We start from the raw sequence: 25,732 nt of genomic DNA, 5'->3' as shown, positions 1-25,732 counted from the left end.
AGTAAATTATAGTGTTTTGTCTCAAATTATGTTCTAAATCAATTATAGAGGATTGACAGCTGTTAATCACCAATACCGTAATTTCTTTCAATTATTCTAGGTTTACGAGAAGAACATATAAAACAGCTCTTGAGATTTTAAGAACGTGCTTTCATGCCACCAATCACTTAAATGATTTAAATCCTCCTGCAGAATCTCTTGATCAGAAAGCATTTAATTGTTTGTAAAAATATTACATCATCAACCTGTTTATTGGTCAACTATTATGACTTGATTGATGAACCCCACACGATACTCCAATTATGAGAGTAAGAGATCTTCCATCACGAGACAAAATCTGGGTTAAAGCCAGTTGTATAATTTATTAAGAAAAATCTTGTGATCAACACAATCTAAGGTTTTTGAATAGTCAATTTATATTGATTCCGTTTGGTGTTTCTTTTTCATATTATAAAGAAGTAGGTCCCAGAAACTTGTTAACTTCCTCAAACGATTTCTCAAAGGATTCTTGACTATGCAAGAGGATATTTCTATTGCTACTCTTAAGAATAAAAATTTAATTTTCCTTTATTTTCTATATCACTGTTTCATTTAAATATTACTCTCTAGATTTCTCTGTTTTTCTACGGTAATTTATCCAATTATAGAGAAAAAATATTTTTTTCTCTACGACAGATAAAGGCTTACTCTAAGTTCCAGACATTTGTATTAAAATATAGAAAGTTTGAATGGTTGAATTACCTGCAAAATTTGTTTACCTTAGCTACCTGAAATTGATCATCCAATAATATTAAAATAGAAATTCTGACACTTAAAATTATATATTCTCAGATAAAGACACGGTAAATGTATGTGTGTAGTTTAAATAGTTCTTCAAGATTACCATTTCTGATAATACTCCGAGCTATAATTCAATTGAAATGCGGTATACTACAGCTATTCCAAGCAATCTTTACTACAACTAATTATTTCAAGAATGATAAATATTCTGCTATGATATTTAAAATAATAGCAGAGATGAAAGAAGCAAATCATTAGATAATCTTGTTATTATATATTATAAAGAACTCCTCTTTCATACATTTAGAGTAACCTTTAATTTCTTCCAGACTGTTAATAATAAATAAAAATGATTTTCTCATCTTTTAACAGACATTTTTCCTTGACGTTGTATTTTCTTCAGATTAGGCGAGGTTGGTTTAAAACAAGAACGGAGAAAAAGAGAGAGAGAGCATTCCAGAAATTTTTTGCTAAGTACTGTCATGTAGTTCAGTTAGAGTTGAAAGATTTCTTAATATGGAGAAGAAATGGCCTTAACGGCCTAAAAGAAATTAAAACGAATTTGTATTGATTTTAAAGTCTTCTAGAAACTGGGTTTTCTTAGCGTAGTTTACCCAATTATATAGAAAAAAATATTCATTTTTACTATAGTTTCAGATAATTGTATCAGCCGCAAACATTTTAAGGTACTACTAACTTGAAGTTTAACCAAATCGGTCAAATACATGTATATTAATTTCCTATTTTATAGATTTTTAGTTTTTTTGGAGGAAAAATATTATAGTAAGTTCTTAGCATATTCCAAAAGATCCTTCATAGGCCTTTCTCGATATACAGGGTGTCCCATAAATAATGGTAAATAATTTAACAGCAAATTCCTTTAAAAAAAAAAGGGTTTAGTTAAATTTTCCTAATCTAAAAGACAAAGACAACCAAGATACAGGGTGATAAACTTAATGTAATTTTTTTGAATTTCGGCCATAAATTTAGTATTTATTATTCAAATTTTAACAAAATTTGAAATATGGTTTTTGTAATATGGCAAATCTTAAAATTAATCTTTTTTTAAATTTTGTCATAGAGGATGCCAACTTCAATATTTTTTTTAAATTTCGTAACTTTTTTAGACTTGGCATAATTTAATTTTTTATTTAAAATATGCATTGTGCAAATAGTTTTGCTTGAAAAAGCTATACTTGAAAATTTTCGTTACGATTCAATATTTTTAAAATATTTACATATAAAAATTTTAATGCATTAAATAAAATTACATTCAGAAACTATTTCAATTACTTTATTTCACTTCAAATGAATGATTATGAATATTTGCCAGGAAATATTCGGCATGACATGCAAAAATATAATGTGTCTGTAGTTCGTGCGGGTCACTGTTATCAATACAAAAGCCAGTCTTTAGGTCTGTTTATTTGTTTATCTCTCTGCGTTTTTTCATTTCTTTGGTGAGATATCTTTTGTTTCTAATTTTTTACTTCTTATGTGCTGCGTAGGTATTTAAAGGAGTGATCTTTTTTCAGTTTGCAGATCTGAGCTTGTATGCGTTTTCTTCAGAGTTTACCCCGCTCTTTGCAGTTTGTCGTTTAATTATCTTCTGGCATACTTATGTTTTGTATCGCTTTTGCAATTGTGTAGGCTAAGCGGTTTAAGCATCTGATTTTTTTGTACTGCTCTGAAGTTGCTTGCATAAAATGTTTTACTACCTTATTTGCCGACTTAATCAAATGTTTTTCTTGATTTTCTTTAGAGGCATTCTTGTTTTATTCTCATTTTGGTTGCTTTCCAATAGGTGCATTAGGATTTTTTTCTAGCAGTTTTTCTTATTAACCTTTTCCTCATTTACAAGACAAGGTTATTCTTTTTTCTGTTTCTATATCAGCTTTCCATCACGTTCGGTCTCGCTCTCTCTTCTACTTCTTTCATATTTAATGTAGTTTTTATTTCTTTTTTGATTTTTTCTATTGTTGATCTTATTATTGCTTTATATAAATCTTCTTCGGGTTGCTAAGGTGGTCGGGGTTTTGTTCAGGTAGGTTGTTCTTTGCAGTATGTACAGGAAACATTACATAATTTCTCGGTATTTGTCTTCTGTCTATTTAATTCTTTCTTGTTTGTCTTTTTCCTTTGCTCCTATTCAGGTCGGATTTGTTTATTTCTGATTTCCTGTGGTTAGTTGGATATCGTCTTCGGATGTTTGTTTTGATGCGCCGAGATATGATGTTTATGCAAGATGGTGTAATGCTTATTTTAACTGGAGAGGACATGGAAATCGAATACCTTGGCCGGCACGAAGTCCAGACTTTAATCCATTAGATTTTTGCATATTAGGATACATGAAATCAATTGTTTACGAAAATACAATAGACACAAGAGAGCAATTAATGGTAAATAGATTAACTGCTGCTGAGTGATTTCAAATTATTTATTAAGATTCGGTCATTTCAGTAAACGAATTTTAAAATGTATTGAGACAAATGATTTTTAAATGTTTAATTAATCTTTTGTATTGTATCCTAAATGTAATAAACCAATTTAAATAGTTTAATAATGTCATTTTTCTAAGTGCCTTGAAAATTTTAAATGTTAATATCTGGAAAAGGATGAATGTACCAAAAATTTTGAAGAGTACCTTTTCTAAGCAAACCTTTTTGCACAATGCATATTTAAATAAAAAGTTAAATTTTGCCAAGTCTTAAAAAGTTATGGAATTAAAAAAAAAATAACATTGCGCTCTCTCTAAACAAATTTTTAAAAAAGGTTAATTTTAAGATTTGCCATATAAAAAGCCATATTCCAAATTTTATTAAAAAACATAGAATAAATGCTAAATTCATCCAGTTACTTGGTTGTCTTTAACTTTTGGACTAGGAAAATTTAACTTAACGTAATTTTTTTTAAGAAATCTGCTGTTAAATGATTTATGGGACACCCTGTAGAACGATATTCCAAGAACATATTTTCTTTTGGCAACAAAACGAAAAACTCGAAGTCAAAAAAGTTCTCTTTTTTTAAATTTTTTGGTTTTGTTTGCAACCATAAGAAATGTCTTTGAGTAATATGGATGACTTCGTTCAACTATAAAGGCTATTCCTGTAACATTCATGGGACATTATTAAGAAAATCGCAGTTTCCCAGAAGCCATAAAAAACTGCAGCAGGATTGACACCGAATACTCGTGTTAGAATTATTTTGATAAAAGTGAAGTGTTTTGTTTTTATTCCGATAATTATATCAAAAAGTTATGTAACCCGTAACATAAGTATGTAAATTCGAATATTACAATTTACAAGCGAAGCGCGGCGCATGTTTCCACTCGGTTTTCGAACACACTCGATTACACTTAAGTGGCTAATTCTGATTGGTCAATTGCGGCGAGTGTAAATTCGATTAATTCTAGCTGTAAATATCACTTGGCTTCATGTCTGGAGGGTCAGCATGCCGCGATTGAATTTTATGCACAGTGACGTTCCCGGTTTTTTTTTCTTGAGGGTGATGACATGTCACAATAGATATTTTATGCTGAACGCGTTTTAACGCGACTGAAAATTGGACCGATTTACATAAAAATGCAATAAGCGATAGAGTTGCTGTGACATTAAAACAGGAACAACAAACTTTTCGAGAAGATAAGGAGTAGATAGTGTATTTTAAAATAACACACTATTTATTTTTAAATTCGTACATGTTTTGGAAGTTAATAAGTGGGGTTTTAAAAAGTCCTCTCTCCCTTTTAATTTTTTATATTCAATGTTTTGTGGGACGTGAATGCATTTGTTAAATCCATATCAGATCATAAATATAAGTTTAGTGACATCAAATCATGGCTACAAGAGCTACGTAGAATATATCATAGATTGTATCATATTTATAGAGAAGTAGACTCTATAAATATGATACAATCTAAAGGCATTTGAAGAATACCTGTAGATGATAGAATCTAAAAAAAATCTTAATCCGACTTGTGGTTTTCGCTTTTTTTAAAAGAATTTTACAAGAATTATATATTTTGACTTAATTGCAAAATTATTATCAGGATTGCATTAGCCAAATGATTTAAAATGTATGTTAATAGAAAACACATCTTTTTAGTAATTTTATTTTTTTTTATATCGGAGATTATTAGGTAAATTCGTTCCATATCAATGCTATCCTATCCCCGGCATATTTATAATTGCGGCCCTCGAATATAGGATACTGTACATACTTACAAACATGTTCTATGAAGCTTTATTTTCTTTCTAAATTTTTATTTAATTTATCGTTCTTTAAAATATTTAAAACTTTCGTCTTTCCTTTCCTTCAGTTCTTCAACAAAGTTCTTTCAACGATAAAGAAGTTTTTTTAATGAAAAACCTCTATTTAGTTAGGTACGAAAAACAAGATAAAAGGGTTAAGGCATAAGGTTAAGGGAAAAAATACCTTGCTAAGGTATTAAAAAGTTATTCCTAACTTATGAAAAAATACTTTGCTAAGGTTTTTTTTTAACTTATACAATATCAGAAGGTAGGGACAAAAGTATTGTTAGGTAAGCTAGTGAAATCTTCTTAATGCTGTACAAATCTTCGAAAAATGTTTAACTAAGAAAAAATATAAATTCATTTATTCCTTAATTTTTACAAAAATACGTTGTATTTTTCTTTAAATTTTTGATATCAATGGTTTTTTTGATTTCAAAATGGAAGAATTAGGACATTTTTTTGATTTTTAATAAAAGGAAAATTTTTTTATTTTTTTTTGGCCTTTGACCAAAACTGCCAGAAAAATCTTAAAATGTGCTACTCTATGCTACAATTTTGTCGAGAAGATAATGTAAAAAAAGGCTCCTATATATTCCAAGAATATTTTGCGAATTAAATATCTAATTTCAATATGCCAAAAATTTTATTGCAGAGCAAGATATAGGTATTAAAATAAATAGCATCCCAATAAACAGCTTAAGATATGCCGATGACACAGCTGTATTTGCAGAAACTCCAGAAGCTCTGTAAATACAAATAAACATAATAGTAGAATGCGGTGAAGAATACGAATTATCATTTAACATGAGAAAAACAAAAATAATGGTAGTATCTAAATCACCGCAAAACTTCTCTTACATAACCCTACATGGTCAAATAATTGAACGTGTCAAAAACTGAGTCAATATACAAATACATGAATTGATGATTTAAGTGCTCAGGCTTAAAAGTAAATCTCGTTAGATTTCCTACAATCTTAACGTCCTGCAATGGTTGCAAATGCAAACTGGTTTTAACAGAGACATTAACAGCGAAGACGCAGTTCAAATAGTTAATTTGAAGTCAACTATTACGTAATCCATATAATTGTTTTGAACTATATAAAATGTACTTATAAAAAAGAGATGGCAAATACATATAAATCATTCTTTAAGTGCCTGTCTGTTTGTCTAATAGACATAAACGCTGTTTTTTGCAATGCTTAAATATCGAATTTACTTAACATATTAGTACCTCATTTCATCTCTTTAAAGTTTAATGAAAACAACCAGAATAACCGGGCGCCTCGCCTGGAAAATTATTTTTCAAAGTGTCAAGGTGAAGGCCAGCAAGATCTATTATTCAATGACCGGTCGACAATTACCTGTAATTTGGGTTCTTCCAAATTAGAATATTGCAGGAAATATACGATACCACTAACTAGAAGTTTATGTTTGAGTTATTAATTAAAACTTCGCATAATTCAGACCGATAGTAGTTTTTTTTCCTGACCATTGTTATTAACATTATAACATCCGGAACATCTCATAAAAACATATTTAAGGTCTCGCAATGTATTTTTTTATTTTGCAAATATATATTCATTTCCGTGCCTTGCATATAATCAAATATTCAAAAAAAAACTTTCCGAATAAAAGAACTTTCGAAGTTTTCGAAGAGAACCAAAAAAAATAAAGAATTTCAAATTCAGCTATACTAACGAACATTAACTAATAATGAAAAAAAAATCGTCAAAATATTTAACTAGAAATAGTGCAAATAAAGCAATTTGTAGTAAAAACTGCACTTAAAAGTACGGACCTGTCTCTTCATAACTCATATGCAAGCAATGTACCTAGTTGTTCAATATTAAGGCGCGCGCAGTTATAGCAAGGATAATAACTTTGAACAATTGCGATAGAACAGGGTTGTAGTAGGATTTTTTTTGTTTCCGATAAATTTTTCTTAGAAAAAACAATTAATTACTTTAGATATGTAAATAAATAAAACTAAATGTTGAAATTACCCAAAGGATGGTATAATCAATATCCTCTTATTTTCTTAAAGAGAATTTTTTTTGGATCCAGATATTACTATTGCTGTAAAAGTGTAGCAGCTAATTCAGATTTGGTGGTAAATTGTTCTTTAGAACAACTTTGTGTTTTGAGGGAGATTTCGATTTTAGCTTTGATTGGGTCTCAGTAGTATAGCCAATTTTCAGCTCAAGAGCATTTTGAAAATACTTGGAATGATATTTTAGGAGATATATTTTCAAAAAAAAATTTAAATAATATGAGCACGAGCAACTTATTATATGATTTTAAAAATTTTCGAGAAACATTCATTAATCTTTATCTAAGAGGTGAACAACTTCAACTAGATGCTTGGCCTCTAAGACGTTGTGATTTCACATCTTTGGATTAGTTCATGACTATAAAATCATTTGCACTATTTTCTTTTTAAGTTTTTAAGATATGCTACTATAACTAATTTATGGCAAAATGAATGCAAATTTACCGAATAAAGTGATTGAAAACTGGGTTTATCTTATTTTAAAACTTGATTGACACGAATAAAAGAATTTCTATTAGGAAACCTTATATGAAACTAAATATAAATTAATGAGAAAGAAGACGTTTCATGTATCATTAAAAGCTTCTCTCTTGATATATTCTCCCGATTAAGTCTTAAGATATTGTCAGCAATAGCTATTGGTTGTATGTAGAAATTGCGTACCTACATGTGATGTAATTATATGTTGTAAATGTTCATCAAAATTTAAAATAATGTAAAAAATCTCTATACTCTTTAAAGCATGTTGATTAATTATAGTCATTATATAGTGATTTCAAAGACACATAAAACGATAGATAATAAATAATCCTGCTATTATTAATCTGAAAGCCATTTAATGACGAAATAAGAAGCATCAATATAACAGTTAATAATTTATTTTGAATAAAAATATTTCGTCATTATAACTATATGTAATAATTTTCTAAAGGCAAATTAATCTCTGTTATAAAAAGATTATGTATGTGTGATATCATTCGTTGTAGGTACACATTATTTGGTGAATGTTTTATGCCAGTTTAGTTGCTGTAATGCTGGCCTTTACCTTAATTGTAATTAAAATTTTATTAAAAAGCAGGTGGAAAAACGAGACTTTTTGAACCTTATGTTCGACCAATTACGGAGATATAAATTTTTCTTTTTATGCAATCATCAGCCTTCAATTAACATTCTTTCACCTGAATATCACTCAAGACCTTGTCGATTCATTTGAATTTCTTTACACCTAAATTTTTTCTGTAACCTTAATTTAAAATAAAAAAAGGCAGTTTATATATAAAGATGCGCTTCATATAAGGCCGTGTATTGTTTTTAATGATAATGACTTCATCATCATTGCCGCAAATAATCGTCTTAGTACCGTATAGCAAACATTAAAACGACCTGGTTGTTAGGCATTAACAAGTTTGGTTTTCAATTAGTGGCAAAGAATGGTTTATTGTGTACTTTCCTTGAAGATGATGTTATGGCTTTTTTTACATGTATTACGGTATTTACCGAGAATAGGGAAAGATAAAATTTAACTGTTTTTATAAAATTAAATTTAATTCACTTTTATAGTATGTACCATATTTGTATTGATAAATTAAATAAACAATTGGTTAAGTTACTTTTGTTGGCACAATTGGTACGGGTTTATGTAAAAGGTATTCTGGGAAAATCTTTTTGTTTACAAAGATATAAGAAATAAAACGATCGGGCTTGTGTCTCTATTAAAATTCGGTATACTAAGGATTTGGTGACAAGAAAGTAGCAGAAACATGGCTTTAATATTATAAATAATTTTCTTGTTCTTTTTACTAATTGCCATTAATTCCTGCATGCAATCTGTTTTTTTAGGTTGAGCAATTTGGCTAATTTATAAAGCCACCAACAGTTATTAATTATTTTTAATTATTAGCATTCGAATAGTTATTTTTGAATTTTATGAAGCCACATAAAACAGATTAAAAATAATTATATTAAATAGTTTTTATTAGCATCTAGCGAATATTTTAATATTTGAATAAACAACTTTTTCACGAGATTCATGTTTTGTAAAGGTTTTTAGCCCATAAACGAATCCAGCGTTTCATAAATATTAAAAAGAAATTTTTTTTGATAATTAAATTTATATTAAATATTATATTTTTATAAATTCTAAATCACTCACTTGATTTTGCTACTTTTTAATTCGGCGACTTTTTCTTTTTTATTCGTTTTTAGAATATTTATGTACACTAAATCCTCCTTAGTGTATGTATGTATGAAATATAGAGTAATGTATGTTTGAAAAATAAAAAAAATATCAGAATATCTATAGGAACATATTAACTTCAAAAGGTTGCCTATTTAATGTCACGAATCGACGGATATTTATCGCCTTCTTTAGGAATCAAAACAGTTAACAGATAAATTGGTTTTGAATAGTTAAAATGCATATTCTAATAAATTTATTATAATTTAAATTTTTATCAATATCTAGCTTTAAACCACAGAGATATAATTTAAATTATTGTTACCATTAGGTTGATCTATAGTATTACTGTTCAATTATTAAATATATTTTCGTCATTGAAATATATATTCTTTATCATGTCTTTGAATATACTGCTTTAGTGATAAAATACGGATGCATGGAACTTTGATCTCTAGCCTCTTATAATATATTCCATAAATATTCTGCTTTATATACACAGAGTCACTTAAACTTACACACAGGGTTACTTAATTTTAGTACACAGGACTGTATCACTAGTAACACGCAGGGTTACACGGTTTTAGTTTCTTGAGTGCTACGGTTGATAGATGAAATGCATTTTACATGTTGTAGAGGCCCTCTGTCACCATGCTTGATTAATAATAATAATAATAATAATAATAATTTCTTTATTGCTTTCAAGATCTAATTTAAATAGACAATCGCAACGTCACAAAACGAACAAAATTAATTTGATAACATCTACACAGTACATACTGCTAATAAAAATAGTAAGAACAAAAAGATAATGTTGGACATAATATTAGGTGCATTACCTTACCACATATATCTCAAGTATGATACATTATGAAAATAAATAAATTAATAAACAAACCCTTAATTTTAATCATAATACACATTTAAAATTGTAAATCGAAACTATAGATACACTTGCCCAACAGATACCTTGCAGTGTCTTTCCTAAACTTCATGATATTTTTCTCTTGCCTTAGGGCGAGAGGTAATCTATTATATGTTTTAATAGCAGCAAAGGCAGGAGATCTTTGAAAAAAGGCAGAGTGATGAGTTGGGACACTCAGTTCAGCTCTCCCCCTTGTCACAATAGACATACCCTCAGCATAATGATCTTCATTAGTTTGAAAAAGATGCAGGTGTTTCTTTGCAAAAATAGCTAACATAAGAATGTACAGAGCTGGAACAGTGAGTAGACCAAGCTTAGTAAAATAAGTCCTACAAGACGTTTGTGGTGTGAGTCTGAGCATGCATCTTATGATCCGTTTTTGTGCTATAAAGACTGACACGGCGACAGTTGAAGATCCCCAAAACATCACACTATAAGTGATTAGAGATTGGACCGATGCATAGTAAATTTGCTTCAGACAATTTAGGGAAAGCTCTTCTCGTAGACGCCTTATTAACGCGCAGAAACTATTTAGTTTTTTGCCAAGAGTGTCTATGTGTGGGACCCATGTATACCAAGGAATTTTAAGGAAGCTACCTCTTGAAGAGACTTTTTTTCAAACTTTACAAGTAGGGAATTATGAGGTAAAGTTTTGGAGAATGTCACTAGCCCGGTTTTATCAGCATTTAGCTTCAGAGCATGATTGTCACACCACTCCTGCATCCTCTCTACCACCTGAGAAGCTCTGACAGATAGTTCTTCAATCAGATGTTCAGATGTTGATTAGTACTAAGCCTTTTAGTAGCCACTATTTTTGTGTCTAGAATCTTTGTTACACCAGTTTTACACCAAATAGAATGTGCTTATCACTATATAAGTAGTGTTTTAGTTTGATAAACCTAATCTATAGTGGATTTCTCGTAAATCGCGTGATATTTAATTAAGTGTCTAACTTGTAGTTCTTAATCTATTTCAAAACATTTTTGCTAAAAAAATTATCAATTTTTTTCTTTCTATTACCTTCCAAGTTTTCCCTGCAAGCATTAAGTTCACGATGGAGTTAAAAACATTTTTATATGTCTATCACAAACCATCGTACACACAATACCTCCTCTAAACCCAATTCATCCTGGTTCAACAAATGTGGGAATTATTAAAACCCTGTACAGGAGGGCAGCTACAATATACAATAATATTGACTTCAAAAGAGTGATACATCTTCTCATTGCGTCGTCTCTCTTCGAAGGTTGACGATCCAACTGACAATAATTACTCGTGAAACAGGTGTACTGAAGATTTCGGATGATGTTTTACTGAGACATTGGCGGGGGTCTTTGAGCCATTAGTTCTGTCTGCTTCCTATTGACCCCTGAAATGTTCCCTCGATGATCAACTGAAGTATTTTATATCTTTCTCTTCTTATTATATGTCCAATATACCTTAGTTTGCGCTCTTTGATTGTTAATATTAGCTTCTTGTTTTTCTGCATTCTATTAAAGCTTTGGTGTTTCTTATTCTTTCGAGCCAAGATAAATGTCTCCCTGGCCTGTTCAAATCTTGATAGCACTTCCCTCATCAAATCGTAACTATATTACTCATTAGTGCCCCTGGATATTTAGAATATATAATATATAATAAACACTTGTTCAACAATTTTGTTGTGTATTCGGAGGGGAGCTTGTGTTTACACTTTTGAGAAAATCTTGAAAAAAAGTTTCGTTTTGGGGATGTTTATATGTAGGCCGTAATGCTCGCTGTACTTAACAATAACATATACAAATTGCTGGAGTCCAGTTAGGTTGCTGGCGGTAGCGACCGTATCGTCGGCGAGAGTCATACATATAGGCGAGACAAAGTGACTACTGGAAGTCAGGACAAAAGAATATCGAAAGTGGACCCGAACAGGGGAGAGTAGCAGAACACGCTTGATTAGAAGCAAAGATTTTGTGTAGGGAGCAACATTGGAAGAAAAGTTCTTGGAATGAACTTTTATCAAGGAATCTTCAGCCAGCTCACTGTTGATATTCCCAACATCTGGAGACCCCTACTGTCAAGACACTACGAGATCTAATATACTTCACGCATGACCGGATGTTACACACTTTTTAAGTTTTAGTAAATTAAAAATGCAGAAAATGGAAATTTGAAAATTAGACTTTACTAAAAATTATCTATCTATGAAAGTTAACACGAGTATAATGTATAAGAAATTAATAAATTATTCACCTAAAAAATGTTTTTAAATGTTACTCAAGCCACTCTCGTTCAATTCCACCTCCAATGAACCATTATCTATATAAAAATATCAAGTTTGCAAAAAATTTAAGTCTGATTCTGGGTCTAGCTCAAGCAATTTATGAGATACAAGAATTCTTTATATTCTTAGTATTTTATTGTTACATATTCGTAATATTCTTAACCACGTTTGTCGAAGAAACTTAGAATCTTCCTTCACCAGAACATGACCGTAATTTATAATTTGTTCACATTCCGAGAATATCATTATCATTCTTCTGAGGTTGAATGCTGGATATACTATCTCAGAATACAAGTAAGCATTAATTTGTATAAGAAATTTAAAGATTCTAATAATGTTATTAATATATACCTACTTCAAATATTTTTAAGGTGCTAAGACGACTTGCTATAGTTAAGAACGCTCTTAAGACAGTTTGCTTCATGATATTAAAAGGTAGTTTGTAATCTCTTCCAGACACGTCATTACACCATATTTTACGAATATCCTAAATTATATATTTATTTGAAATTAATTTTTTATTATGGCTCGTTCCTTCTTCTTTGTCGCAAGTTTTTCCAATGTGTTAACTGCCTCTTAAGTATATTATTTTTTTAATAAAAAAATCATGTAAAAATATTGTGAATTTAAATAGCTTCTTTAATATGAACTCGTACCAAGAATATTACTTAAATATGTCCCCATTTTTTGTGCCATTGTGTACTATAAAAATAATCAACCAATTTGCTCTATTTAGGAATTTTAGTATTAGTACTAGTATCAAGAATAAATACCATGTAAAAAGGATTTCAGCAAAATCTGTGACACAATACAAGAAGCGGCAACATGCAACGTTAAGCCTGTTGCATTTAGGTTAGCGTGCAATGCGCGATCGATATCTTTCAAACAAAGACCACAAGGACGACTTTACTACACTTTGTATATTATTATTGTTAATTTGTTACTGCTGTAAGTGTGTGAAAGTCTGCTATTGCTTTTTCTGTTTCTAAGTTGCACCTAAAGCCCTTGACTAACTTGTAAAAACTCGATTTGAGATGCATCTCACTGCGCAAACTGTTCTGGCACAAACGACTTTATATTTTTAGAACATGAGATCGGTTCGCCGCTAAATTAAAAACATCGGGCATCTCTCTCTTTCTGTCTCTCGTCTATCTGGTATCCTTGTAAAAGTAGGAAATCGAGCCGTGTTGCATGTGTGTACAAAGTACCGCATCCGCGATATCATTATAATTGTTTGTTTTGTTTTTGCAACAATAGTGACTAGTTAGAAGTGAAACTTCGTCCCGGAATCTTGTTCTCTTAGAATACAATAAAAGGACCAAGTGTTATTGTTTTGTTTCTACGAAAACAGCCGATTGTTATGGTAAGTGTATACCTCGTACTGTCGGCCATTTTTGATTGCTGTTTTTATGGAAATTTAATTGGAATTACTTATGTTATTCAATAATAAAATATCCTAGGTATCGCTTGATTGAGTGTGATATATGTACCAATTAATATTTTAAGGTTGCATCATGCTTTGATGGTTCTTTACCCGGTACGTCTATATAGAAGATAATGTGCACATTAGCATAATAAATTAGTCTGTTTATTTATATTATTATTACATCAGTGTATTTTGTTACTGTTAACTACATAGTAGAATAAAGTTCTTGTTATGTGGGTTAACAATTTAAATTTGTTTGCACTCTGCTCTATGGAGATACTAGTACCTATAGTACCACAGAGTCACAAAATACAGAGAGAGAAAGAGAAAATCATTTGGTACGTGTTAGTACATCAACTTTGAAGTAAGTACCTTTGAAAGGTTCTTACATGATAAGGTTCTCATTTTGAATATTTGTAGTGATATGATTTTTTCTGAGTACCTATTTTAGAAAAAATCATTGCTGAGATGTTCCAGAAAAAACTTGTATCAAAATTTTCGCCCAAATATTCTGGATTGTAATGAAATCTATGTATTGTAAAAATATATTAAGAACACAATGGTAAAAAATATATTGTAATTTTTTTGACCTAAAATACCATCAGACCAGTTGGTAAGTGTTGGTGTTGGTGAAGCTCTGACAATTATTGGTATTTGGCTGCAGGTACTGATGTTTAATGTTTAAGCAGCTCCTGGGGTTACTGTTGTTATAGTTGTAGAAGCCATAGCAGGCTTATTGGACTTTATAAAAAATATGTACTACCAAAAGCCTGGAGCAAAAAAAATTGTTGTATAGGGAAAATGCTAAATACCTGGAATAAAATGAAGAATAGAAATCATAGAAAACATAATCTTAGATCCCTGGACAGCAGATGTTGAAGATTATTGACATTGTATCATTGTCATTCTTTTGTGTGTGTTTTACAGGTATACCATCATTCTGAAAAGAATTTTATTCAAAAATTAATCATTATAAGCAAAATTCAGCCCCTTTATGCTTATTTTTATTTCACTTTTTCGTCCTCATGACCAAAATCAAAATCATCATATTTATTGATTGTTACAGTGCCTAACAGGTGCAAACCCAATTACAAAGCAGGATAAAGAAAAACAATACTTAACTATACTTAAAACTAAGATAATATACAATACATATAAATCCACTGGCTAAAATTAATAAATATCAAAATTACAATCAAATGACTGACTATATCATATTAAAACAAAGAACATGTAAATATAATTAGGAATGCATTCTTCAATGTAATGATCATGATAAGGAAAAGCATCAGGCACTGTCAGGATCATGTTCCCTAAAGAAAGTCCGAATTATTACACCTGAACCATTGAATACATCAAAATCACTGCTAAGGAAATTATGTATTTTGCACATGATATATAAACAGGAAAAAATTGTAGTTTATTAGTTCTGGCTAAGTTCTAATTCTACTTAAGACATCAGGGCACTCAATAAGATTACTTAGCAACTTAAACAAAAACACCTGGGAATAGTAGTTTCTTCTTGATTTAAGGAACTGCATGTCAAACATAAGAAGCAAGTTCTCCTCACAAAAAATCCTTAAGGGGGATAGGAACTGTAAGTTTCCAAGTATAGCAACTTCAAGATCCTACGTTGCACTCCAGATTTACCGCACGTACATTATACTCTGGCGACCGGACGACTGAGGCATATTCAAGCTTTGGCCTTATAAAGGCACGTAATCCTTTTTCAAGTGTGTCAATATCCTGAAATTCATGGCTTAGTCTGGTAATGAATCCCAGAGTTGCAGATGTTTCACTAATTATGTTTTCATAATGTTTGGTAAAAGTTTATTAGGTTACGTCAAGATCCATAAAATATTCAGACCTAAGCCTCAATTTATTGTTTATGGAATAGCTTCATATAATAGGGTAAGTTTTAAGAGAAAATGATAGCACTTTCCATTTAGCAATGTTCATCTCCAGTTTAATAAAATTGCACCAGTTAATTAAAGACTCTTAAAGATCTTTTTAAGGAATTAGGCAGTCATTAGTAGAATTAATATGGTAAAGAAGTTTGAGATCACCTGCATACAAAAGAACCAGAAAGCTGAGCTGTTCACACACATTATTAATAAAGATTTCAAAACAAGAAGGGCCAAATATTGACCCTTGAGGAACTCCTGAAGTAGAATAGTAATCCTAAGAAACAACTCAATTTACAGCCGGAAACTGCGACCTACCAATTAACCAGGCGTGTAAAAGCGCCATTAATTTATGCTTAAAAAAGCCAAATATTTTTAATTTTTCTAGTAATAAAACATGGTCCAGTTTGTTGTCCAGCACAAGGTGTTGGAAAGATGTGGAAATAACGTCAACTTGGGAAGAGCCATCAAGGAATTCAAGTTTGCATTAGTAGAGCGCGAAATTTTGTTTTTTATGACATGATACATTCTATTGTGGACCAGTATTTCTAGATAAAATCTAGATTTTAAAAAGTTTCTTATAATTTTAATCGGTCTATAGTTAGTAATATTTGTCTTGAAAATAGAAGTTACCTTTGAATATTTTCAAGACACAGGAATGGACTGATTAGACAGGCAAAGGTTGTAGAGAAAGGTGAGTGGCTTGATGAGAACGAGAGCACAATGTCTTAAGAAGAAATATGGTATCATATCTAGTCCGCAAGTCATTTAGTTTTTCATTGATTTCGGTGTACCAAAAACCTCGTCTTCTGAGAAGAATGTTAGGTCAATGATGGGATAGGTCACAGTATTATTCAAGGAAGTAGTTGCGAAATAATTACTAAGCAGAATAAGATAAAGCATCAACAATTTGCTTGGAATCAGCGATGTGTTTATCATTATATACCATCATTATATGGAATTTGAATAGAACCCGTGCTTAAAGTGCGTCTAGTGCTTAAATATGACCAAAATTTGTAAGGATTAATTTTTATTTGATGTTCTGCCTGGAGTACAAACTCTTTATGTGAGATGTCAATTATCTCTTTTAATTTGAGATCGAATTGTGGAAAAATCCCAATAGTCGTTAATGCTCTTTTTTACCGCGAATAAAGTTTATTTTTTAGGTAAATATTCTTATTTCAGTAGTGTACCATGAAGGATATTCTCATTTATGAACCCACTTATCAATATTGTAAATAGTAATTTAGTACGTCGGTGTATGGATTAATGGGCGTCCAGTTCATAGACAACAATTCCTGATATAAACCAATAAAATTTGCTTTTCTAAATATAAATCTTGGAGAGGTATTTACCTTGTGTTAATAAGAAGTGGTGAGTGATGTGGAACTTCATTGCTGATCAGGTCACTGGCTCTCTTGACACTACATTGAGCGCCATTAAAAAGCACAAGACCTAACGAGCGATTGTTACTTTTTTTTTGTAGTGTTGAATTTATTGAAATTATAAGAATTGATAATATTAATAAGCCTGGTTAGTGTAGTGGATGAAAGAGGGTGAAAAATCTGTGTAATTAGCATATTCAGCCACATATTCCTAATCACTGACATGATTATTAATATTATCATCACTTTTATCAACAACATAACCTAAAAAGTTCTTATATTTGAGTATCAGTATGATATTTGTTATGTGAAAATTTAAATTCTTCTCTTCGGATATTTCCGTACTTCCCTCAGAGTTGCTTTTTACGTTTTGTATATTTATTTTGATATATTTTTTTTACGTTGTGTATTTTTGTTTTGTAATAGTTTTCCTGATGTTTCCTGCAGAACCTTATTATCTATATTTAGAATATGCCAAAACTGTCATATTTATGTCCTATTTGTTTCCATAAATTCTTTTTTGTTTAAAATGCTTTTGTTTTAGATTTAAAGAAAACAACTATTGCAAAAATTAAAAAAGGTAAATTTCTATTATATTCGGAGAAAATTGTATATTTTGGATTCGAAATTTTTCAAAATTTCTCTCCCACTGTATGAAGATGTTCTGAATTTTATTAGTCCAAAGAACTCTGGTATAAACTAGATTTCTTCCTTATATCTTTCTATCCAATAAATTTTAAAAAAAATATGAAAAAAAATGTGAATTTTTAATATTTTTCATGACAATACCCCTTCAATTTTTAGTTAAATTGTAATGTTTTTTTGCCAATTTTTTCAGGCTGGTTTTTGGCCAAAATCCGAAAAAAAATCTGAAAAACTTTTTTTGTGGTCTATTTATTCGCGAATTTTAAACATTGTCTCATAATATCCCGAAATGTCATCGTGATTACGTGCTTAAAAGAAATATGATATTATTTTTGTGTAGAACGTAATATTTCTTTTACACGGAAGACATTTTAGCACCTTTGAGAAATTTAATATACAAGCATATTTAAACGATATCATTAGAATTTCTAAATTTAGAATTAGCCAAAAAAATTTTCAAAAATATTTCAATAAATATTATAATAACGTTAATAGAGTAGTACTATTGACCATAAAGATATAGATAAATGTGTTACACAGTTACACGATTAACTAAATCTTATTATATATATATAAACAATCTCTTATCATATTCTAGGAATGATAAAGGAATATTTCCAAAAAACCAAAAAATAAGAATTATAAAAATATGTTACTGCAATTCTAAGAATATTTTTTTATGACATTAAAGTTATTCTGTTGGGTTGTACTATTCATACACTACATTCCTGCGATATTTCCCTTAAACATATTCATAGCATATATGATAATCATTGAATATATGAATATATTCATGACTAATATAATAATAAGTTCGTTTTTAGATAAAAATTAAATAAATGCGCAAGTTAAACAGTTAGAGTATTGCACATTTTACTTATACATAAACTTTATATTAATGTTACCTTGTTTAAATTTATTTGAACAAAAAAAAAACAGTTTTCTCTCTTTAAAATATGTAAATAGACGAGTACCTATAGTAGTAGTACCTTATTAGGATACAAATATGTAACATACACGAATTTTTATAGACATAAAGGGTATAACGGAAATATATTGTTTGAATTTATTTAATTAACCCGATTTTTATCATTTATTTAAAACTCACTTAAAATTCTGAAAATATTCACAGATCGTTATCAAATTTATTAAATCAAAATATTTTCAGAACGAAGCTTCCAAGAATATTTAAGAATTATTATTTTCTAATTGGAATAGATAAATCAGGAACATTGTAGAATTGTTAATCTTTATTTAATAAGTAAATAACAAAAAGATATTATATACATATAATTGTATTGTACAAATAAAATATTTTCAAAACATTTAAAAAAAAATCATTCAGCTTAACCAGAAGTTCCTCTTAAATGTTTAGCAAAACGTTAAATGTACCCCAATATATAAAAAAAAACTTCCAGATTTTCCGATAAAATATTCTTTCTAAGAAAATAAATATAAAAAAAGTATAATTTTTTTGCAGAAAATAACCAATTTAACTTAAGAATGTACTTTCAAAAAAATATCTGCAGGTTATACAATAAAATACTTTAATATACCTAAATAAATATTTAAAGACCTATTTTCAAACGTTTTTCATGACTTTCAATTTCAATGGAAATTACTAGTTTTAATTTTTATTATGCCTTTGTAAATTCCCTAATTACATTGGTTCTGAAATAACTTTAGAATACAATGGCGCCATGGAATTTTCAAATTTTTGAAAATTATTTAGGCGGTTGCTTTTATAAAAGTAATTTATTTTATACACACACTGGTAGGTACTATAGAAATTTTAATGCCACTCAATCCGATATTACTCTATTTAAGAAAAAAATTAAATTCGAGCAAATGAAAGTGCATTAAACTGATTCTTCTAGGTAATTCGAAATTAACTGTTTTATTTCAACATCATACTTTGATAAATACATCAAGGGAAACTTTATGATTTCTAAGGTGATGGTTTAATTGACATGACTTCAAATTTCCTAATGATAAATCTTTGCTTGCCATTCGAATTACTATTTGAATATTTTAGTTTAATGTATGAAGATTTGAAGTTACTGGTAGTTCAAAAATGGCCCATCAATACCCCTTCATATACATGCATAATTCATTAGAGCTTTAAATGCAAATATGCAGTATTAGGAAACCCCTAAAAAACAAAACGTCCAACCGATTGAAACTTTCCTTATCACAAAATTAAGTTCAGAGGCAATTAAACTGTTACATCATTTACTGACTTTTTCCTTAACTTTCAATTTTTCAGGCGAGGTATTTCGTAAACCATAAAGCAAGTAAAATTAAGATCTTTGGACTGTGATCTAATTTATTATAAAATTAAAAAACAAATATTTTATCGAGTCTTTTGACTCATGGTTTCCCCTAATTAATACAATTATCTCTTTACTCTGTCAGTAGACATTCATTAATTTTTTTTGTGTTTGTAAATCACGAGTAAATACATTTAATTAGGTATATTCTTAGTAAAAACCATTTTTAAATGTATTGATTCTTAGAATTGATTTTAACACTATATATAATAAACATTTTAGCATACTTCTAATATATTAAAAGGCCAAAATTGGTGACCCGTTTTATAATGGCTATAGAACGGAATATTGCTTCATAAAGTAAATAAATCAAACTAGTTCAGGAAACTGTTATCTGAGTACATAATAGTAGATATCTTTTAAGTACTTGTAGGAGTTTTCAAATTTTTTATAAATAAAATGTATAAAATTAATATTCTTTTATGTGAAATGAAGTTGGAATATTTGAACACTGCAAATGTTTTTTCCCATTTTGTAGTGTCTTTTTCGTTTATTATAAAATGTGTCAAACTAAATTAAACATAAATTAAAACAGCAAAAATATTCATTAAAATTTTAATTTTTTTTTATATGGCACAGTGTCCTGGCATAAGAAAATTAAAATTTACATGTGGAAAAAACAGCAAATAAAATTATCGCACTACAATTATTTTAATATTTACTTTACTAAGGGATGCATGACATATTCGATATTGTATTTGTTTTATTAATATAAAAAATACGACACTTAAAATATTGATAAGAAAATTCTTAAAATTCCTTAAAGTAGTATTTTTTCATCAATTGTATATTACTAACTTAATGAAGATAAGGCGCCTAAAATATATTTACAAAATTAGTTGATTACAAAAAAATTATATCTGGTGCGTAATTATTATAATACCTATAATAGATACTGGAAAGTTTTGTGCCATCATACAAGTGATACAAGCAATCAATTTGAGAAATTTTAACGTGATTTTTTTTAAAAAGAAAAAAAACTATTGCTAATTTTCAAAATTATTAACCAAATAGGTGTTGCATTTCTCTTACTAGATTTCTTCTTTAAATTGATGTATACAGTGAGAGAATATACCTCATATAAATAATAAAACAGTAAGAAACTTAAACCTTTTTAATTAACAATACTTCGACCGTTTTTTTTAATCGTCCAACTACGTGCTATCAAAATTTGCAAATTATCTTCTGCTCAAAGTTCTTTGCGATTTAAAGTGGCATTGAAATAACTTTCTTCAGACAAGTCTTGTAATAATAAAAATGTAAAACCCAAGATAATGAACAGAGCAAGAAGCATTATTAACCTTTGGCCTAATAGAAATTTAATATATATAATTAAATTCGGCTTATATAGAAGGTAAAAGATATTAACTAGCACATATGTTTAAGTCTTGTGAGGAATCAAAGATCCAATTCTGCAGAAAAGTCAATGAACTTCACCAGATTGTAGATATAGATCAGTAAGCACAAACCATAAATATTCTTACAATATTAACGTAAACATAAATATTCCCATAGGATCCTCATTGGGAGTACTCTCAAAATAAATATAGGCAGTATGAGAATTTTCTTTAACCAATTCAACTCTGACAACATTACATTCTTCGAATATTGAGAATTGAAGATGATGATATGTTGAAGTACTCAAAAGAAATGTTCCTACACTTTGCCTAGAAGTTTTATTTCATTTGCATTATAAGAATATTCATATTAGAGAAGGTAGAAATTTCATATTTTTCATTCATTCAATTTGATAGATGGGAATTGATAACTGAGTGATATAACTGGTTTAGTTAGATCCATGTAAAATGATGTTTTATATATTTCATAGATTTATTCCTAGAATATTGCTAAATTTTACAAGATTTTATTGCAGATATTTTTAGAATATTGCACAAAAAAGATTCACACTTATTATATAAGAACGGTGACCAGCAAATAGTGCCCTGTATATGCCCTATGTGCCCTACTATTTGCCCCGACTCTCTTTTCTCAATTTTTCTAAAATTGTCATTGTTCTAACATATAAAAAAATAATTATTTTTAGTTTTTAACGAAAAATAAAATCCTTGCTGATTTACAACTTGGGTTTAGAGAGGAAGATCCACACAGGATGTGATTAAATTGATCAGGATAATGAATTAAATTTTCAACATCTCCTATATCTGATGCAATGGACAACAGTGAAACTTGCCTATGCCTGCGTTTGTGGATCTCTTTAAATAAAACTGCCTGTTTTATATTTATTTAATTAAAGTTATTTTTTATTTAATTGTAATGTGAATTGTAATTTAAATATAAACTATTGTAAACTGTAATGTGTCATTTCAAACCTCGAGGATGGTCTAAATAAAGGCATAAACGTCGGCATTTCTTCTGAAATAAAATCAGTTTTATTTGAAGTCCTAAACCTGCGACACTTTCTTTCCACACTAAGGACGTTAAACCCTCGATTAAACTATTAAATGAGGGTAATTTGAGCGATAAGAATTGTGTACCTCAGGGTACCATTTTAGGTCCTCTGCTTTTTAGCATTCATGTGATTGATATGCTTGAACCTAAATACTTCTTGAAAACATCTTGTCGGACTTGCATTGTCTTATTTATTTAATGTAACACGACCTTTCGGTTGGTAAGTATCTCCAACCGTTATCAAGTGTAAAAAAACACACTGTTTCTTATTTATTTAATGTAAAACGACGTTTCGGTTGGTAAGTATCTCCAACCGTTATCAAGTGTAAAAAAACACACTGTCGTGTTACATTAAATAAATAAGACAATGCAAGTCCGACAAGATGTTTTCACTGTACCATTGTCTACCACCTTCAAAATAAATACTTCTTAGTTTTGCGGATGACACGGCGTCACACAAGTTAAAGCTGAATGTAGAAAAAAAATTATATTGCATTTGCAGTTTATTTTCTAAGAATTTTATTCCAAAACTTGGAAATTTAGAAGTGGTAAATCATGAAATTGTAAAAACGCCATCTATCAAATACCTTGGAATTAAAATTCATAATTTAGCAAGATGGGACCTACATATTAACGAATTAACATGATTCAGAAATTCAGGGGACTTTCCAAAATTTATGAAAAAAAACATCAGATCTACGCCAGTTGCACTGTCTTAAAAATTTGCCAAAATATTTACACAAGACGAAATACCTCACCATATCGATCAACAACTAATAAAACTCATGGCCAAAGAAGGTTAAAATACTTTTTTCCATTATTTTATAGTATACTTGATGATACTTGTATAATATACTCCCTGAGCATCTAAACCGAATAGAAAACCATAAAACTTTTAAAACTAAAATTAAAGGCTGGATATTTTTAGAGAGGCTTTTAATAGTGCTATCTAATATGGACTATATCCTGGATGTAACTTTTATTACTGATTATGTCACTTCTCACGAATTTTGGCAAAACCCTAAATTTGGCATCTTGTTCGCGTACAAGCACTTGTGCTTCAAAATTTTTCTTTTATATGTTTATCATTTAATTTTGATTGTACTTATATTTTATAACTATTTACAATATGTAATTAATAAACATTATTATTATTACTTATTACACTATTTTCATGAAGAGTGTTATTCATCCCATGAAGAGAAAAAAGTCATAAAAGTCATAAGCTTGGTGTAAGGAGAGCAGTCAAAGTCCAGTCAGAATATTGTCTATTACCTCTGAAAAATTAATAAACAGCATCAGATATATTCTTTATAAACTTTTTTTAGAAAATGCGATCGAATATTGGATGGGATGGATCAATGAAATTTCGCAAATCACCCTTGATGACCACTATCTTGTGGTGGTCCATGTAAAACTAATATTAAACTGATGGAGACCATGATAAAATTATGTCATATCTGAGAATAAATTGTTGTTATCAACAAAATCTTAGTATTTGGTGAATAGTTTTGAGTTGTAACTTGCTTCCACAAAATATAAATATTTATCTTGGAACCTGAATGTTCTGAGAGGATTCCTAAGAAATATCTGGTTCTGCAATGATTGGTAAGAATTACGTTTCAAAAAATGATCTTCCTCTATATGAAATAGTACACGAAATATTAATATCCTTCCCTCGTGCAACATTTGAACCCTTAATACCCCCTGACATATTTCTTGTCGTCCAGACAAAATTGGCTTGAACTAGTTCCCACGGTGCTATTAAAATTGACCGAACGTATTGCAGTAGAAAAGCCGCCATTACAGTAAAATCGATGCAAAGTTATGTCGGTGTTAAAAGCTTCATGACTGACGATGGAAAAATAATTTCATAGTCTAGTCGTGTTTCGCATGGCCTTTACTTTGAAATTACCGTGTAGATGCTGATGGTGACTCAATAGGAGGTTAAGTAACTTTTCTATAAATACAGATATATTTCAATGTATTTCTTTAAAACAATGTGTGTTCTTATAACCTTTTTGTTCTTTTCTTATAAAAGAATTGCACAATGTTCACATGCACCGGTTATAACCTGATATACGAGAAGCAAGTTTATAATATGACATTCAAATGTTCTGGACCTCCGCGTGCCATATACGCAGTTATATATACAAATTAGTAACCCAAACTCGTCGCGAAACTCGAAAGAAATGTCAATGTCCTGGGTGACAGCTTGGGTGTGGAAGACCCATTTGGTTCTTTTCTCAAAAAAAAACGGGTCCTTTCACTTTTGCCCAATCCAATTTTGAAGTCAACGTGTATTAATCATAATACATCGCGAGCTTAAAGTTGATCTTGTGTATGACCTGATTTCTTTTCATTCGATAAGTAGACTGATAAAGATCTTTTTTAATATTGTTTAAACGTGAATTGGTTGGGACTAGTTACTGCTACTTGCGGAAGATTCATGTACTGTACCTTGGGAAATATTACGACCTTATTAGTGGGTTTTCGATATATTCGCCTAATAGGTGAGAAATTTTGCTGATTTGATGTACCGTTACATGACTAAACAATTTAGCATTTTGCAACTCGACGGTCTATGGGTGTCAACGAACTATACTAGAGGTGCGGTGCTAATTTATGAAAAAATGGCTGTTTTTATGTTTAAATTAGTAATATTTTTAGGGATTTCCTGTATGAGTATTATGTATGTCTTCTGCAAAGCGTGCCGAAAGAATTTATACGGAGTAACTTTAGATTTCTTTAGTCGATTAAGTTAAATGCAGTTTTACGGACAACAAGCGCCTTTCTAAAGTAACTAATTTTTAGTTATTTTTCGTTAAATGCACCTAAAAATTCAACGTATTATTACAACTAGGCACCAAGGACAATGGGATATAAAACAACAATGAACTTCTCACCCATTGTACCTAAATTTAGTTTAAATATTAATGTCGAAACTGACATTGACTTTTTATATATAACTTTTTTTTAATAAAGAAATTCTAATAAAAGTTTTATTTAATTAAGAAACTATTTATTACGTTATTAACATGTTCAATATAGCCCCGTGTATTTCGCCTAACTGTGAAAAGTAAGTATATAACATGGTATTGCTTTATCGGAAGGAGAATATTGGATTTTGAGTATATGGGATTCTTGGACTATTATAAAGATAACATGGTTTATGTATTTGCAAGAAAGA

The 25,732-nt window shown here is 29.6% G+C and overlaps 1 protein-coding gene across 2 annotated transcripts in view; it reads left to right on the top strand.

Moving 5' to 3' along the window:
* LOC126736015 (cyclic AMP response element-binding protein A) overlaps positions 1 to 25,732 on the top strand; it is a 76,532-nt gene that overhangs the window by 24,721 nt on the left and 26,079 nt on the right. Inside the window, exon 1 of one of the 2 annotated variants that reach the window (XM_050440198.1) lies at positions 13,415 to 13,806. The exons of the other annotated variant lie outside the window; for it this stretch is intronic. Within the exon in view, the coding sequence (XP_050296155.1) occupies positions 13,804 to 13,806 (3 nt within the window). The 5' untranslated portion in view covers positions 13,415 to 13,803. Of the gene's footprint in view, positions 1 to 13,414; positions 13,807 to 25,732 lie in introns of those variants that run through there. 2 annotated transcript variants of the gene reach the window in all.

Source organism: Anthonomus grandis, chromosome 5 (genome assembly GCF_022605725.1).
Source record: "Anthonomus grandis grandis chromosome 5, icAntGran1.3, whole genome shotgun sequence".
NCBI classification, from domain to species: Eukaryota; Metazoa; Arthropoda; class Insecta; order Coleoptera; family Curculionidae; genus Anthonomus; species Anthonomus grandis.
This window is presented reverse-complemented; position numbering and strand designations above follow the sequence as displayed.